This window comes from Grus americana, chromosome 17 (genome assembly GCF_028858705.1).
Source record: "Grus americana isolate bGruAme1 chromosome 17, bGruAme1.mat, whole genome shotgun sequence".
NCBI classification, from domain to species: Eukaryota; Metazoa; Chordata; class Aves; order Gruiformes; family Gruidae; genus Grus; species Grus americana.
This window is the reverse complement of record NC_072868.1, coordinates 2,264,011-2,278,216: the sequence shown is the minus strand read 5'-3', so window position 1 is coordinate 2,278,216 and position 14,206 is coordinate 2,264,011. Positions and strand designations below refer to the sequence as shown.

Sequence of the window (14,206 nt, the reverse complement as noted above, 5' to 3'; positions counted from 1 at the left end):
ACCTGATGGTTGAGATGGGATTGCTTTGGAGACGGGATAGCATGGTTCTAGGTGACCATGAAATAATCACTCAGAACCTCCCCAGTCATCCTATTAACCTCCACGTTTAATTTCCTCCCTTTTTCAGCCTCTCTCCATCTTAAAATCTCAGTATCTTTCAAGACATCCACTAATTCTTGCTTTTTTTCCTTGCATTCCCTGTTTTTCTGTCCTACCCTTTTCAAAATAGGAGCACAGCAGCAGAGCATGGATGAAGATTTGTCAGTGAATTACCGAGCGATGTACAAAGTTTTCAGTATTTTATGTTTCTTCGTTCACATACTTTAACATTTTGTTTTCCTAAACAGCTGTTTTCAGCTATTTATAATGATGCTGGTTTATTTATGAGTTGGTTCAAATTTGTCAGACCTCCTAAGAAAATTTCAACTTGTCCCTTCCAGTGTTCATGGCAGACTTTATGTATGAAACTCTTCAACTGTTCACTCTGTTGTTGTATGAGGATAAATCTCCGAATAGAGTGAAATCAGCTGTGACAGGAAATGGGTTCCCCTCAAAAGTGTTGAATGTACAGGGTGTTTCTGGGGAAATCAAATTTCTTCATGAAGACTTTTAATATGACATCACAAAAGATAGATTAAAAAGAGACAAAAGCTGTTTCACATCATGTGTCATTTTCCAAATTTACATTCAGGCAAAATGCTTGAGAGCGCTAACAATTGGTCTGAGTATTAAAATACCTTATTTACATATCAAATATAATAAGCCAAAGCACAGAGGAAATGGCATAGAAAAGGGTACTGCGATCTCTGATGACAGTCAACAAACTTTTAAATGCTTGCTTTTGTTTTGTTTTTAAATGTACTTCTGTCATTCCCTTGACAATAAAGGGCACTGCCACGTGTTAACTACTTACAGAATTGGCTGAACTGTGACTAAAGTTCAGTGGTTAGATTTCAGCACTGTGCAAGACTAAGTCCCCACAAACAACAATTAAAAAAATCATGTGTTAAAGTTCTCCTAGCAGATTTTAGCTTCATTAAAGCAATAAATGGTAATCCTCTAAAGATACTACTATTAAAGCAATTTACTTCTCCATTGTTAGGAGGTCAATAGGAAAATAAACTCTTAAAACTATATGTTCATAGAAAAGCAGATATGAAGTTTGCTGGAGCTAAGGAAAATAGTTTGATTGCCTTAAACAGCATCTGGTGAGTCCCAGAAGGAAAAGTAGGAAAATAATAAGCAAAATTGGAAAGTAAACCTCTCTTTAATGAAAAAAAAAAAAAAAAACCACCCAAAAACCCCCAACAACCAAACCCAACATCAAAACTAAAACCAAACTTGAACAAGGGTTTTGTGATACAATGCAAAAGATGAAACCCAACATTAGACTTTTTTCTCATCTTCACCTCTGATTCCACTTTCCACCTCTTTCACCTTTTCATCAACTTTGCTGCACACATCTAGAGGACTACGCTGCTTTAAGGAGTGTTACCTTTCTAGCCACTTGGTATAATTTTCAGATCAAATGCATATTCACCAATATATGCACTTTTCAGGTTGAAACACTCAAAGGCTGTAAAATTCCTACCACCTAAGTGCTTTTGGCAAAAAAAAAAAAATCATGTGCACAAGAATTCAAATGAACACATGCAGCTAGGTTTGCATTTTGACACTACAGCATGTTCAGATGTCACTGAAGTGAACAGATGCAAGCTGTAAAAAAATGAAAAACAGACATGTCATCTTGATTCTTTATTAAATTGCAATAGCTGAAAATTCAAGCCCACAATTTTACTATCACAACAAATTTTCATGGTAGGACTTGTTCCTTTTGTTTATTGCAATTTTTATTTTCTTCTAAAGATGATGTACTTTCTCCTCTAGTAGACGATTTGTGATCAACTTAAAGACTCCTCCCATCTCCTATTACAAAATGTTATTCAACTCATTCAAAGGACATGTATATCCACAGTAATGACTATGATCCAGCTTGGATCTCAACTTTCATACCAGCTTTGAACTACACTAGCTGCACATCATTTGAAATACAGACAAAGCAGCACTCAGTTCCCCATAAGTCAATCGTCTCTACTGTAAAACTCCAAGCTCAGATATATCTATTTCAGTTGCAGCTCAGGCAGATGTCTAAATCACAAATGATCCAGTATGTGCACCCCTGCAAATCCTAATAGAGTCCTAATAGATCTGGGGGCATATCCTCATGGCACAGCTATAACCAGCAATGAAAGCAGCATTGATGTGCCCAGCACTGATTCGTTACATCATCATGGCCTGTAGAACAGACTATTTTAGAAATGAGCCCAAACACTTGGAATTAGAGACATAATATTCGACATCTCACAAGGACGAGTTGCTCAGTGGAGGCTATAAAAGCAAGTGTAATACAGGCTCAGACTAGCAGCAGTGATTAGATTGAAGCTCTTCCAAGGCAGAAACTCTTCATCTTTTATCTTTCTGGTAATTAAGTCATTACAACCAGATTAATTGCTCAAAACATTTGGTTTCACTCCCTCTTTTTACTGCTACTAGTAGCTTTTCACTGACAAAAAGCTACCCATAAATCTGGAGGCTGGCAGTTCCTCTGGGGGAAGGCTCCCATAACTGACACAGCATAAAACTAATGCACATGGAAATAAAAATCAACTTTGAATTTCAATAGTGTTAAGAATCTACAAGCAAAGGAGACCAGGATGGTGATACGATCTGTGTACCCTACATAGCTGCACTGCATCACGCAGAGGTTGGCCAGGGCCAGTGGCTTTCTTCCAAGGTGTATGGCCATGTTCTGCAAAGCTCAGGTTTCTCCCTAAGTATGCTCAAATCCCATAGACTTTGTAACATCTTAGAAGTTATTAAGTGCATACTAAACCCTAAGGGCCATAAACGCTTTACAGCACTGGGCCTTTTATAACTTGCATGAGTTATGGCTATGATTCACCATGGAATCGGAGTAGCCACATCGGGGTATAATAAAACAATGTATTGCTTCATGACTTATTTTTAAAAGGAGAAAGCAAATAGGAAAAATAATTTATGTTTTTTGAAAATGATAATTATTTTCCTAGGTTTTCTAGCACAAATTTGTAAACAAGATTTTCTGCGAAAAATCTGATTATGTGATTGAGCAGGTCAAAAGTGATGGCAGTTCTTCTCACCTTGGTCATACAATAAACACCACTGTAAAACTCGGTGGGGAGAACTCACAGTTTTTGGGAAAATAAATGTTTTGATAACAAAAAAAACAGGAAAAAAACCCCAAAACCATCTAAGTGAGCTCTATTTGAGATAGCATTTCACCACTCAGACAACTGCAGTCTTAGGTATTGTGGTATCAGAGACAAAGTGCTGGAAACAAAAGAATTGTTCAAGGTATGTTGCTAAAGTTGCACAACATGACAGAAAAACATTGCTGAGATTCGTACCCTTGCGTCTCTTCTACATGCAGGTTTTGACCAACTTTGGTTTTTGTGATAATGGCATTTTTCCTCCCCAGGATGGAAAGTAAGAACCTCTTCCTAAGCCTACTGCTCTGCTACAGTTGGCTCAGAGCTGCCGATTCTCATATGGTAATTGAAGAGAAGAAAGAATGCAACCTCTCAAGAAGCAGCAAAATGAATCTCTCAGATCTCCCACCCATCTCCATAGTAGGTTAGTAAAATCTGCCATTCGGTGATAAATTAAAAAGATTTGCAGGAAATTCAGTTGTTGATTAGCATGGATTATTCTGATAGCTCACTGCACCATTGCAATTTCATACAAATGTCTTAGTAGTACGCAGAACTGCAGTGGCAATGCGGCCACAGTATCCAAGAACAGTAAACGTGGCAAACCACAGTTTAGAGTAAAACAGTAATAATAACAATCAGACAACTTATTTTAGTTTTACAGATTTCACTTCAAGTCCTATCACACTGTAAGTCATTTTACATTGAAGAGAAGTGTTTTTTCTGTTAATATGGACATTAATCTTCCTTTGAATGTCTAGTGCAAATAGACAGCGAACATAACTTTTTATTTTCGAATCTGCTCTCATGGCAAGAAATCAACAGTTCTCTAAGGTTTTAATAGAACTTCAATTTACCTGTGTGCCAAGCGATCTTTAACCAGGGGAAGAAAAGAGCACTGCAAGGGAGAACCAGAGATCATCTACTTATCCAAGACAGGACCAGCTATGTCCCTACCTTCCCTGGCCAGTGACCATCTGTTCTGTTAGGGAAGAACCTTGTTAGGGCAATGCTTAACTCTTTTCTTCACAAAATTTTTTTTCCTAGCGTCTGCCATAACTCTTCCAATGTAATTTAAACCAACTTTTTTATTTCAAGAAACTTACATGTATTTGAGGATAATTAACTGCAGAATGTCATTCATAACTGTGTCAAAATTTTAATAATTCAAAAAATAGAGCTTCTCTTGTTTATATCTTGTACAGGCTTTTAGGAGTTTTACGTAAAGACGGTTGTTTTTTTACCTTGTTTCCTGTATTTTCTCTGCACACTTGCTCAGGACAACATTTCTTTAAGGAGAAGCAGTTGCCCCACACATGCATTTCCAATGAAATCTGAACCTCTAAATCCTGAGTAAACTCAAGGTCATTTAACTGCAAGTTTATTAAAGTTTGTGCTGTTCTGCAGCCTCCCAAGCCATATCGTTTCATGGTCCTTGTGATCCTAGATGCCTTCAGTCTCACACTACCAATAATTATTTTATTCATAATAATATTTATTAAAATCAGAGATATAAAATACATTCCCTTCAGCTGATCTTTCTATCTTCTCACAAAAATGTGCCCATGCCTTAAACATGGCAGATATGGCCATATTGCTTTGCAACAGACATCCAAGACCACAAAAATCCCCTAATGCTGTCAGGTTCTTTTGCTTTGGATGGTTCTGCAATGCCTCATAAAAACCCACCCTCCCTCCCTCTCTGCCCCATTTGGTTGTCTACAAGAGACACTTCCTCCCGCAGGAGCAGAGCATCCATGTATCCTCACCACTCCATGGTGAAGCCCAGCTGCTCTGCTTTCCCATTTTATAGTCAACAGGAAGATGAAGCAATTAGCCAAAGAAAGAAAGGGAATTCACAGCAGACTAAGGGGCTGAATCTAAGAAAACAGCATAACCTCCAGCTCATTCTTCTCCTACATCCATGAAGATGATGTGAGGGCTGGAGCACCTCTGCTATGAAGTCAAGCTGAGAGAGCTGGGGTTGTTCAGCCTGGAGAAGAGAAGGCTCCGGGGAGACCTTAGAGCACCTTCCAGTCCCGAAAGGGGCTACAGGAAAGCTGGAGAGGGACTGGTGACAAGAGCAGGGAGTGACAGGACAAGGGGGAGTGGCCTGAAGCTGCAGGAGGGGAGATGGAGATGGGATGTGAGGCAGAAATTCTTCCCTGTGAGGGTGGCGAGGCCCTGGCACAGGTTGCCCAGAGAAGCTGTGGCTGCCCCTGGCTCCCTGGCAGTGTTCAAGGCCAGGTTGGATGGGGCTTTGGGCACCCTGGGCTGGTGGAGGGTGTCCCTGCCCATGGCAGGGGAGTGGAACTAGATGGGCTTTAAGGTCTTTTCTCAACCCAAACCGTTGTATGATTCTCTGCATACAAACAGAATGACCATTTGACACTGAAAATGCAAGAATAACTCAGAAGAGCAGATCTTGGCATAACACTCACCTCTTCCATAGTTCACTTGTCTTGGCCGACTATTCCAAAAAGGAAAAATACAGATGCAAACCCCGTTGTAACATCGTTGGCCAGGGCTGCACTCACTTTCTTCGGGCATGAGGCATTTCCAGAGGTATCCCAAGGCGTTTCTGCAGCCCACTTGTTCAAAGGCAAGAGGCCAGTCTGATCCTCCACTACCCCACACCTAAAGAATATTGAATAAATACAAAGTGAGTAATAAACCTGAGACAAATCATTAATCTTTTTCTCATTCAATAGAATCTGACCTAAGTTTTTAAATAGTTTCTTTTGGAGCTGAAATGGCACATGCTCAAACCTTTCCGGGTTTTATTTTAGACAGCCAGTAGCCATATTACCTCTATCACTTAATAACTAAAATAATTATAACTTAATAAACTAAATATAAATTAACTGAAAGCATGCATTAATGCATGGCATATGAAAGTCCCTAGCCATGACCTTTCAAATAGGTGGAGAAAGCAGGTGCAGGAGAAAGGACACGCACTGACATTGTTTTGCGGTTCCGGTTACCAGACCAAGGGACCTTCCAGCCCTGCTGATACCTCCCGCTGAGAGCAGGAGGATGACGACAGATCTCACCATTGTCACTGAAGTCAGCTGGGAACAATGTCGCCTGCCTCACTCCAGCGTACTGTGAGATGTAACTGGAGGCCCATCCTTTTCCCCTGATTTTTGCCGGGTTCACACACAGCAGCTGGATGAAGAAATGGAGCCGTGCCCTTCACGGCGCTGGGTGTCGAAATGAGTGGGAGAGTTGCTAGGGAGAGAGAGACTGCCTTGGAGACAGTCCTGCAGAGGATGAAATGGGAGAAACTAATGCAAATAGGGGAAAACAGCTGGAAAAAGCAGCCAGAGAGAAGCGGGAAGGGCAGGCACAGAGGTGGATACTCCAGCCCTGCCGCTGCTCCCTCTGCCTGCAGCCCCAGCAAAACCCCCACAACACTTGGTGGAGGGGGGGAGGATGAAACCCAACCGCATGTGGTAATGTTTATTATAACCGCAGCATCACGGCAAAAGGCTGACAGGCTGGTCTTTCCCATCACTGCCACAGAAACAACTAATTTAGAGCAAATATTAAGAGAGTGTTTAAATAACCACAGCCTCCTCTCCCCTCCTGATACTGTCAATTTCTTTACGATTCATCAGTTATAATTTGTCGTGTTGATATACATATTCTATTCTTGTGTAAGCTATCAGAAAACTTTCTTGTCAGCTTGGTTTAAACATTTTGGATAGAGCTTCCTATTTGAGTGACATTTTCTTATATCAAGTCCTGTTCTCCTGGTTGGCCACACAGAACAGAGATGAAGGCACTCACGTTACAGCTCAGTTTTTCAATATTGCTGTAGGCATTCCTGAGCAATAAAATTCATTTGCAATCAGCTGTTTACACACCTGTCAATCAATCACAGTGCTCATGGTATCAAAAGATATGTCTGGCTCAAATTCAATAAAACCCGAGACTGGACTTGAATCACATCTTGAAAGGTAAGCACAGGATTTGCTAGCATCAGTTAGTAAAACATGCAATCATCTAATTAATACATGATTTTTATAGTACTTCAAATCACAGTTGTATCAACAGGGGTTAGAGGTGTCTGTTATCAATATTTTCACAAGCCTGTATTACATTTTCCCCATATTTTTACAGATGAGATTTGTAAGGAGCTGGTCAGTCAGGCAGCTGTCGCAAATGCTGTCGGCAGAGCATGAGGAATATGAGATTAGAGGCCAGCTGGGAAAAGCGGGTGTTTTACCCAACCCAGAGGAACTATAGAAGAGACAATTACAGCCGTTGCCTGTCAAAAAAAAAAATCTCTACATTTCCCTCTCATCTGCCCACTGGGCATCATTTTCTTCTCTACTGAATTCCCAAGAATAATTAAAGCACATTTACATCACACCAATGTTTAAATCTCTTGGTTACCGTCAGAAAGTTTCAAAGGGAAGCATAACAAACCCAACATAATCTGCCAGGCGGAACTGGATCTAAACCACTAATCCCAGTTAGTGCAATGCCTTTTTAAAGGTGTGCTCTTAATAAGTGACAATAACTTTACATGCCTGAAGTATAGGTCTTCCTCCCACTGTTTCTTAGAGATGTATAACCCTAACTATAATGATGCAAGGATAATAAATGAACCCCCCTCCAAACAGCCCAAAATATGTATTCTTCATTCTATAATTCTGTAAATCCTGGCAATTATTAAATATTAAAAAATATATGGATAGTAAATACTGGAATAGACAAGGGGCCAGCATTCATCAGTGGGCACATGTAAGTTTTTTATGTCAATCATTCATAATATACAGGTACTGCTTATTATAAACCTCACACACACAGAATAGAGGTATCAAAAATACCGTAACAGATTAGTGAGCTGGGAAGTGTCTCACAGTTTAAGAGTCTTGCTGTGTTAGATCCCAAGACAAGTCTTAGTCATCAAGTTTATATATAGCAATAAGTAGCATTAGAGCTGATATGATAATAACAACTGCAGTAAATGCTATTAGCCCTCAGGGGATAACAGGAGGAAGTTCACAAATACTAGTGGTTTGATCTAAAGAAAAATAAAGTTACCGAGTCTGAACACCTCCCCCTAAATTTATCACATCCAAGATTCAACTCTACAAATATTCACAAACCTTTAAGAGCTACGGGCACATTAATGAAACACCTTTGCAAGTAACATTTTGTAAAACAAGACAGTAGGTGAAAAAGGAACAAAGAACTGAAGAATGAAAGGTGGCATCATACAGATGAAGAGTTTATGCCAAATCAGCAAAGAGTTTTTTGCTTGTGAAAACCAGCATACACTTGTTAATTCCTGCCAAAATTATGCAGGTAGCATCACCTTTTAACAGAAAAAAATATGGAATTCTACAGGTTTTTCCTATTTTTATTCATATGACTAATGTGCAGAAGCAGCCCTGTCTTTTACACAGGAACCTTTAATTATATTTCTCTGAAATTATTTTCCTTCTTCGCATTCGACCAAACAACGTGTAAAAAAAGCCCTCCTAACATACAAACATCAGTGCTCTTCTGCTTTGCACGAGCAACAGCGATGGCACGAGTTCAGCCATGCTATGTGTAAGTGAGGATGGATCCTAGAGATAAACGTCTTAGGAAGTGATGAGATGGAAACGGAGGTTATCTGCCTTCTCTCGCAGAGAGATAGCATTAAGCCTCTCAAATAACACATGTGCTGTAAAATTGATTTAATATTATCTTGTGCTACTCTCTTTGAAGATTTAACTAAAAGATCCCAGAAAGTCAGCAGGAAAGAGGCAGAGAACAAGAAATCTTCCAAGGTAGGTGGCTGTTCAGAAAACATTGTTGAATTAGAATGGTTTATTACTTCTATAGTTTTCCTCAGTCCATTCATTTGCACGGCTTTTACAGCCAATTCCCCAATTTAAATAATTTATATACAGTTTTTGAAGCTCTAAATACTGTAAAAACAGATACAAAACATTAATGGTAGAAAGCAAGCTATGTGATCTTAGATTAGTTACAGGTTTGGTTTGGGTTTTTTTTTTTTTTTTTTTTACAGTCCTCTCTTACACAAAAGGTACTTTAACCTTAAGCTGGTTTAAGTATTTGTAAAATTATTTAGACATCTGCCATAAAGAGGTATCATTCCCAGTCACACTGTGTGGGTTAACTGTGCAGGCTCTGCAGTCCAGGGGCACAGACTCACTATCTGCTGATTTTTGACTGCAGGTGGCAAAAAATGGTATGCCAAAGTAGAGGCATACCAAGAAGTTGGTATTTGGTTGAATATGTTAACCAGTAATTTTATCAGATCCGTAGATTCAGATTGATAGATTTCCTTAATGTGATGTTATCCATAGTTCTCAAATGTGAAGTACTACATGGGCTGGACTTCTATATTTTAAAGATTGTCTAGAAGAGTAGAAAATAGCATTTTTACTTTATTTTTAATATGTCATGATAGCCATTTATAGCCACACCAGTTATTGCTGCAACCAGAAACATTTAGAGCTCCTTCTTTTCCTTTCTAGTTGATGTCTTGTGTGGTTAACCTTTCTCGAAATACTTCCTAAATTCACAGGATGACTCAGGTTGAAAGGGGCCTCAGGACATCATTTAGTTCAACCTTCAGCTCACAGCAGGACATTTTTGCAATCAAACTTTGTCAAAGTATTTTGGCTTAAAAGCTCCTAAGGCACTCAGAGACCACAGAACATTTTACCTTAAAATTGAAACTCCTGAGAAACTACCAAGTTAAAAAAGTGCATAGGCTGCCTGTAGCTGGAGAGCTCCAGAGATCTCTCCCAGGTCCCAGGCACATGCTGATCAACCCAAAGTTTTCCGTCTTCCCAAATCACAGAGAAGCACCACTCCTTCGGTAGGCTGAGAGATTTTTTCAGCTCAGCTGTGTCTGCAGTTAAGGATTCCCATGCACAAATCTGACGCACAAAGGATTACCGAGCTCTAAAGGCAACTTGACAAACAAACCATGCGAGGTAGAGCATTGCCATCACCTGCCCTCAGCCCCACAGCTCAGGAAACAAAGTGGGTACCAGCCCCACAGGTTGACAGGGAGGTTTCACTCTTTCATTTGAAAAGTTTGGGGATCCACGAGTAATTTCTTTGTTTTACCGATAACAATCATCTTTGCAGATTCTTGCATCCCCTTCTTCGCTGCTGCCACATTCTTCCCTACAGAACATTTTCCAATGCTCTATCCAGTCATATTTCTCATTGCTCACAATACAAGGCTCATGAGGTTTACTATTTTGCTCGGTAGGTTGGTCTCAAGCCAGCATTTCCCACGATCCAGTCCCACCACATCTCTAGACTGCTACTAATATAGGTCTCACTGCTAGCAACCTCCTACTCATCTCAAGCCAGAAGCTCCCACAGTTCCCTTTCTTTATTCTGACCCATACTTATTTTACATTTATATAAATTTTCATATTTTTTCTTCTAGAAAAATGCTGAACGGAAGACATCCCCGAAGCCAAGGCCCACACCGGCTGCTGACTGTGTGCCAAACTTCAAAACCTGCAAACCACACTTGAATTCATGTTGTAGCTACTGTGCTTTATGCAAATGCCGAATTTTTCAGACCATCTGCCAATGTCTAACGTTAAACCCAAAGTGCTAAGCCAAACTGGGAACGCAGTAAGGCTTCTGTCTTTCATTAGCTTCTGAAGTGTATATTTCAAACTGTCCCATGGTGCATAGCAATCCAAGTAGAGAGCTTTGAAGCTGGCAGCTTGGATTTGCCCCTCTTAAAATTAAATGGGCAATTTTTTTTTTCATGGGGTTAATGCTATCGCAAACAGGATGTGTTTTCAGAGAGCAGATGACATTGAACAGGTATTTTTAGCAAAATTGACCTGCATTTTAAGAAGAATTCTGGTTCTTGATGGTTTGGGGTTTTCTTGTTTGTTTGGACTTTCAGGGTTTTTGGTTTTTTTTTGTTTGTTTGTTTGTTTTAAGAGTCATATTAACCACAGACTGCAGTATTGCCTAACTGGTACCACAAAACCTGCACCAATGGCACACAGATGGTCACACTAAAACATGACTGGTTAATCCAGTGAGGGACCAAAGCTTGGGTTTGCCCACAAAGACAGCACAGCACCAGCTTCCAGCACAGCCAAAATATCATGCTGAAAACGCAGGTTTCAGGGTTAACTCCCTTTTCACACATTCTGCAAAAATCAGGATGAGAATTTATATAGGTTATTCTGTTTGAAAAGACAGACCCAAACCAATAAGGCAATTTTTAATCATCCCCAGCTGAACATCAGTATATCCATCTCCAGGCTTTTTAAATATTCTACTAGTAACCAGTATCTCTAAGGTGTGTAATATACATGTATATTTGAACCCTGAATGTATCTGTGCCTCATGACTCAAAAGATTCCCCCCCCGCCCCCAGCCATTCTGTTGCAAGCAATCCATCTTTCTTTCCCATTCTTACTATGGGCAACTCCCAGCACCTACCCCAAACGTGAATTTAGATGGCAATCTCCATGTGCTGCATGCAACCAGTAACCACAGGGGGAAAAAAATTGAATGCTTTATCAACCCTTATAGGCTCAGAAACAGCTCTGAAGGCATGGATGAAGCTCAAGGCAGCAGCAAACAGGTGTCTAGAAGACATCTTTCTCTTGTTCTTCAAGCTCTTTGCCTTAATCTTGAGTTATCCAAGATGGCACAGGAGCAAACTCCTTGATTAAACCACCAGGAGAGACGTAGTAGGTTACAGGAGAGCAAGGAGGGAGCAGACCCAGAAGCTGCCCCCAACATTGAAGACTTCATCTGCCAGACTCCAGCTCTGGCTTTTTACCTCCTCTGTTCTGTATTTACAATGTTCCTCTCCTCCACTCCTGTACAACCTTTTTTTCTTCTGTGGGCCTTTCTTGATTTTAGTATTTTCCTTTCATCCCACTGCTATTGCCAGTCACCACCCGAGCCACGTGCACTCCCAGGGCTAAAACCACATCTTCCATATTCACTCCACTTGCCTGCCTGGTAGGCATCCCTACCAATGCTCTTTAGCTTTCACAAGTAGATATTTTCTAACCATGAATTTCTAATCCCAGTCCTGAATTTTATAGTGCTCTGTTCAGGTCTAATTCAGAGGAAATTTCTTTACTAATTTGTTTCTAAGCACAGCTGAAAGCTACAAAAAATCTTCCAGGGAGGCAAAGATGATTCAGATGACACTCTAAAGGGGCTCAAGCCATATGAACTTTCTTCTAATAATCAATCCAAAACCCAGAGCTCAAAACATTAGGTCAAATGTTGACAGAAGTGTTTGTTCATCTTAGAAGTTATATATAGATGACAGATTAATCTAAAAGAGAGCCCAAATGATCACAGGATGTCATAGTGTTCCTTTTATAAAATACATCAGCTGTCATATATGATGCAAGCTTGAATTCTTTTAAATGTACGTAAGTGTCTTTTAATCAGATATCCTAGCTCAGGAATCCGTAAGCCATTCAGTTATGATAAAAAGAGGATGAAAAGGAAGAATGATACATTACAATAGTCTTCGGAAACAGAATTTGACCCCTTCTTTTACTAGGTAAAGATGTAGGTTCCCATCAAATTGTTTCAAAATTATCGTAAGAAATTGTCCTTGGTTGATACTAAAATCATATCAATAATCACACACCAACTCCTCATGTGGAAATAATACCATTTTCTTACCAGAATGTCCTGCTGGTCAGAAAAATTTTATGAGGGTGGAGGGAAGCAGGAGAGGAAAGGGAAGAAAGGAGAACCAGAAATCAAACAAACAGCTGTTTGCTAGACAGCAGCTCCCACTCCAGCTTTGCAGAATCACGGGATGGTTGAGGTTGGCAAGGACCTCTGGAAGTCATCTGGTCTAACCCCCTGCTCAAGTAGGGCCACCTAGAGCTGGTTGCCCAGTACCATGTCCAGACAGCTTTTTAATATCTCCAAGGAGGAAGACTCCACAATCTCCCTGGACAACCTGTGCCAGGGCTCAGTCACCCTTGCCATAAAAAAAAAGTGTTTCCTGATGTTGGACTCTCTCCAGTACATTCATGTCTCTCTTGTACTGGGGAGCCCCAAACTAGACACAGCACTCCAGATGTGGCCTTACCAGTGCTGAGCAGAGGGGAAGGATCACCTCCTTGACCTGCTGGCAATAGTCCTCCTAAGACAGCGCAGGGCAAAATTTGCCTCCTTCACCACACAGGCACAATGCTGGCTCATGTTCAACTTGGTCTTCACCACGACCCCCACGTCCTTTTCTGCAAAGCTGCTTTCCAGCTGGGTGCCTCCAGCATTCATGCATAGGGTTGTTCCTCTCCAGGTGTAGGACTTTGCATTTCTCCTTGTTGAATTGCATGAGGTTCCTGTCAGACCGTTCCTCCAGACTATGAAGGTCCCTCTGGACAGCAGCACAACCCTCCAGCCTATCAGTCACTCCTTCCAGTTTTGTGTCACATGCAGACTTGCTGAGGGTACACTCCACCCCATCATCCAGATCATTAATGAAGACATTAGCCACAGCTGTCATCTAAGGAAATGGAAAGCGCTGAGATCCACAATAAGGAGCTACAGACATGGAAGGAGAACCAGTCAAGTACAGGATGGTGCATGCATACAACGAAGGAAAAGGAAAGATCCTTTCAATATGAGAATGAGGGGATTTTTTTTCAACACATATGCACATATTTTTTAATGTAGCATTTACATGTAGTGCATTTTGATTAATTTGATTTATTAATAAGCCTTTTTTATAACTAGAATTGGTTAGAAAAAGGTTATGCTTTCTTTGCCATTCATCTATCACACCAAAGAATATGTATAATCAAGTATTCTGAAATTATTAGCCTTAGTAACTTTACTTTTCTGGGTAAAGAGATCATGTTGCATGAGGTAGTGATAGGATACAGAAATCAGTAAAACATGTACACCTAATATTTGCTTCCTGTATTTAGCTTGAACAGATAATTATATTG

General features: G+C 40.3%; 1 protein-coding gene and 1 long non-coding RNA gene across 2 annotated transcripts in view; one reads left to right on the top strand and one right to left on the bottom strand.

The window, feature by feature from the left end:
• Nucleotides 1-6,533, bottom strand: part of LOC129214024 (uncharacterized) — a 74,302-nt gene extending 67,769 nt beyond the window's left edge. The window contains exons 1-2 of the long non-coding RNA XR_008579604.1: nt 6,302-6,533; nt 5,690-5,885 (exon numbers count right to left, since the gene is read on the bottom strand). This is a non-coding gene — a long non-coding RNA (uncharacterized LOC129214024). The remainder of the gene's footprint in view (nt 1-5,689; nt 5,886-6,301) is intronic.
• On the top strand, nt 3,498-10,860 carry ASIP (agouti signaling protein). Its single transcript, XM_054845013.1, has 3 exons — nt 3,498-3,672; nt 8,976-9,037; nt 10,684-10,860. The coding sequence occupies exons 1-3, from the start codon at nt 3,498-3,500 to the stop codon at nt 10,858-10,860; spliced, it is 414 nt and encodes a 137-aa protein (XP_054700988.1).
• The last annotated feature ends 3,346 nt before the right edge of the window (nt 10,861-14,206 follow it).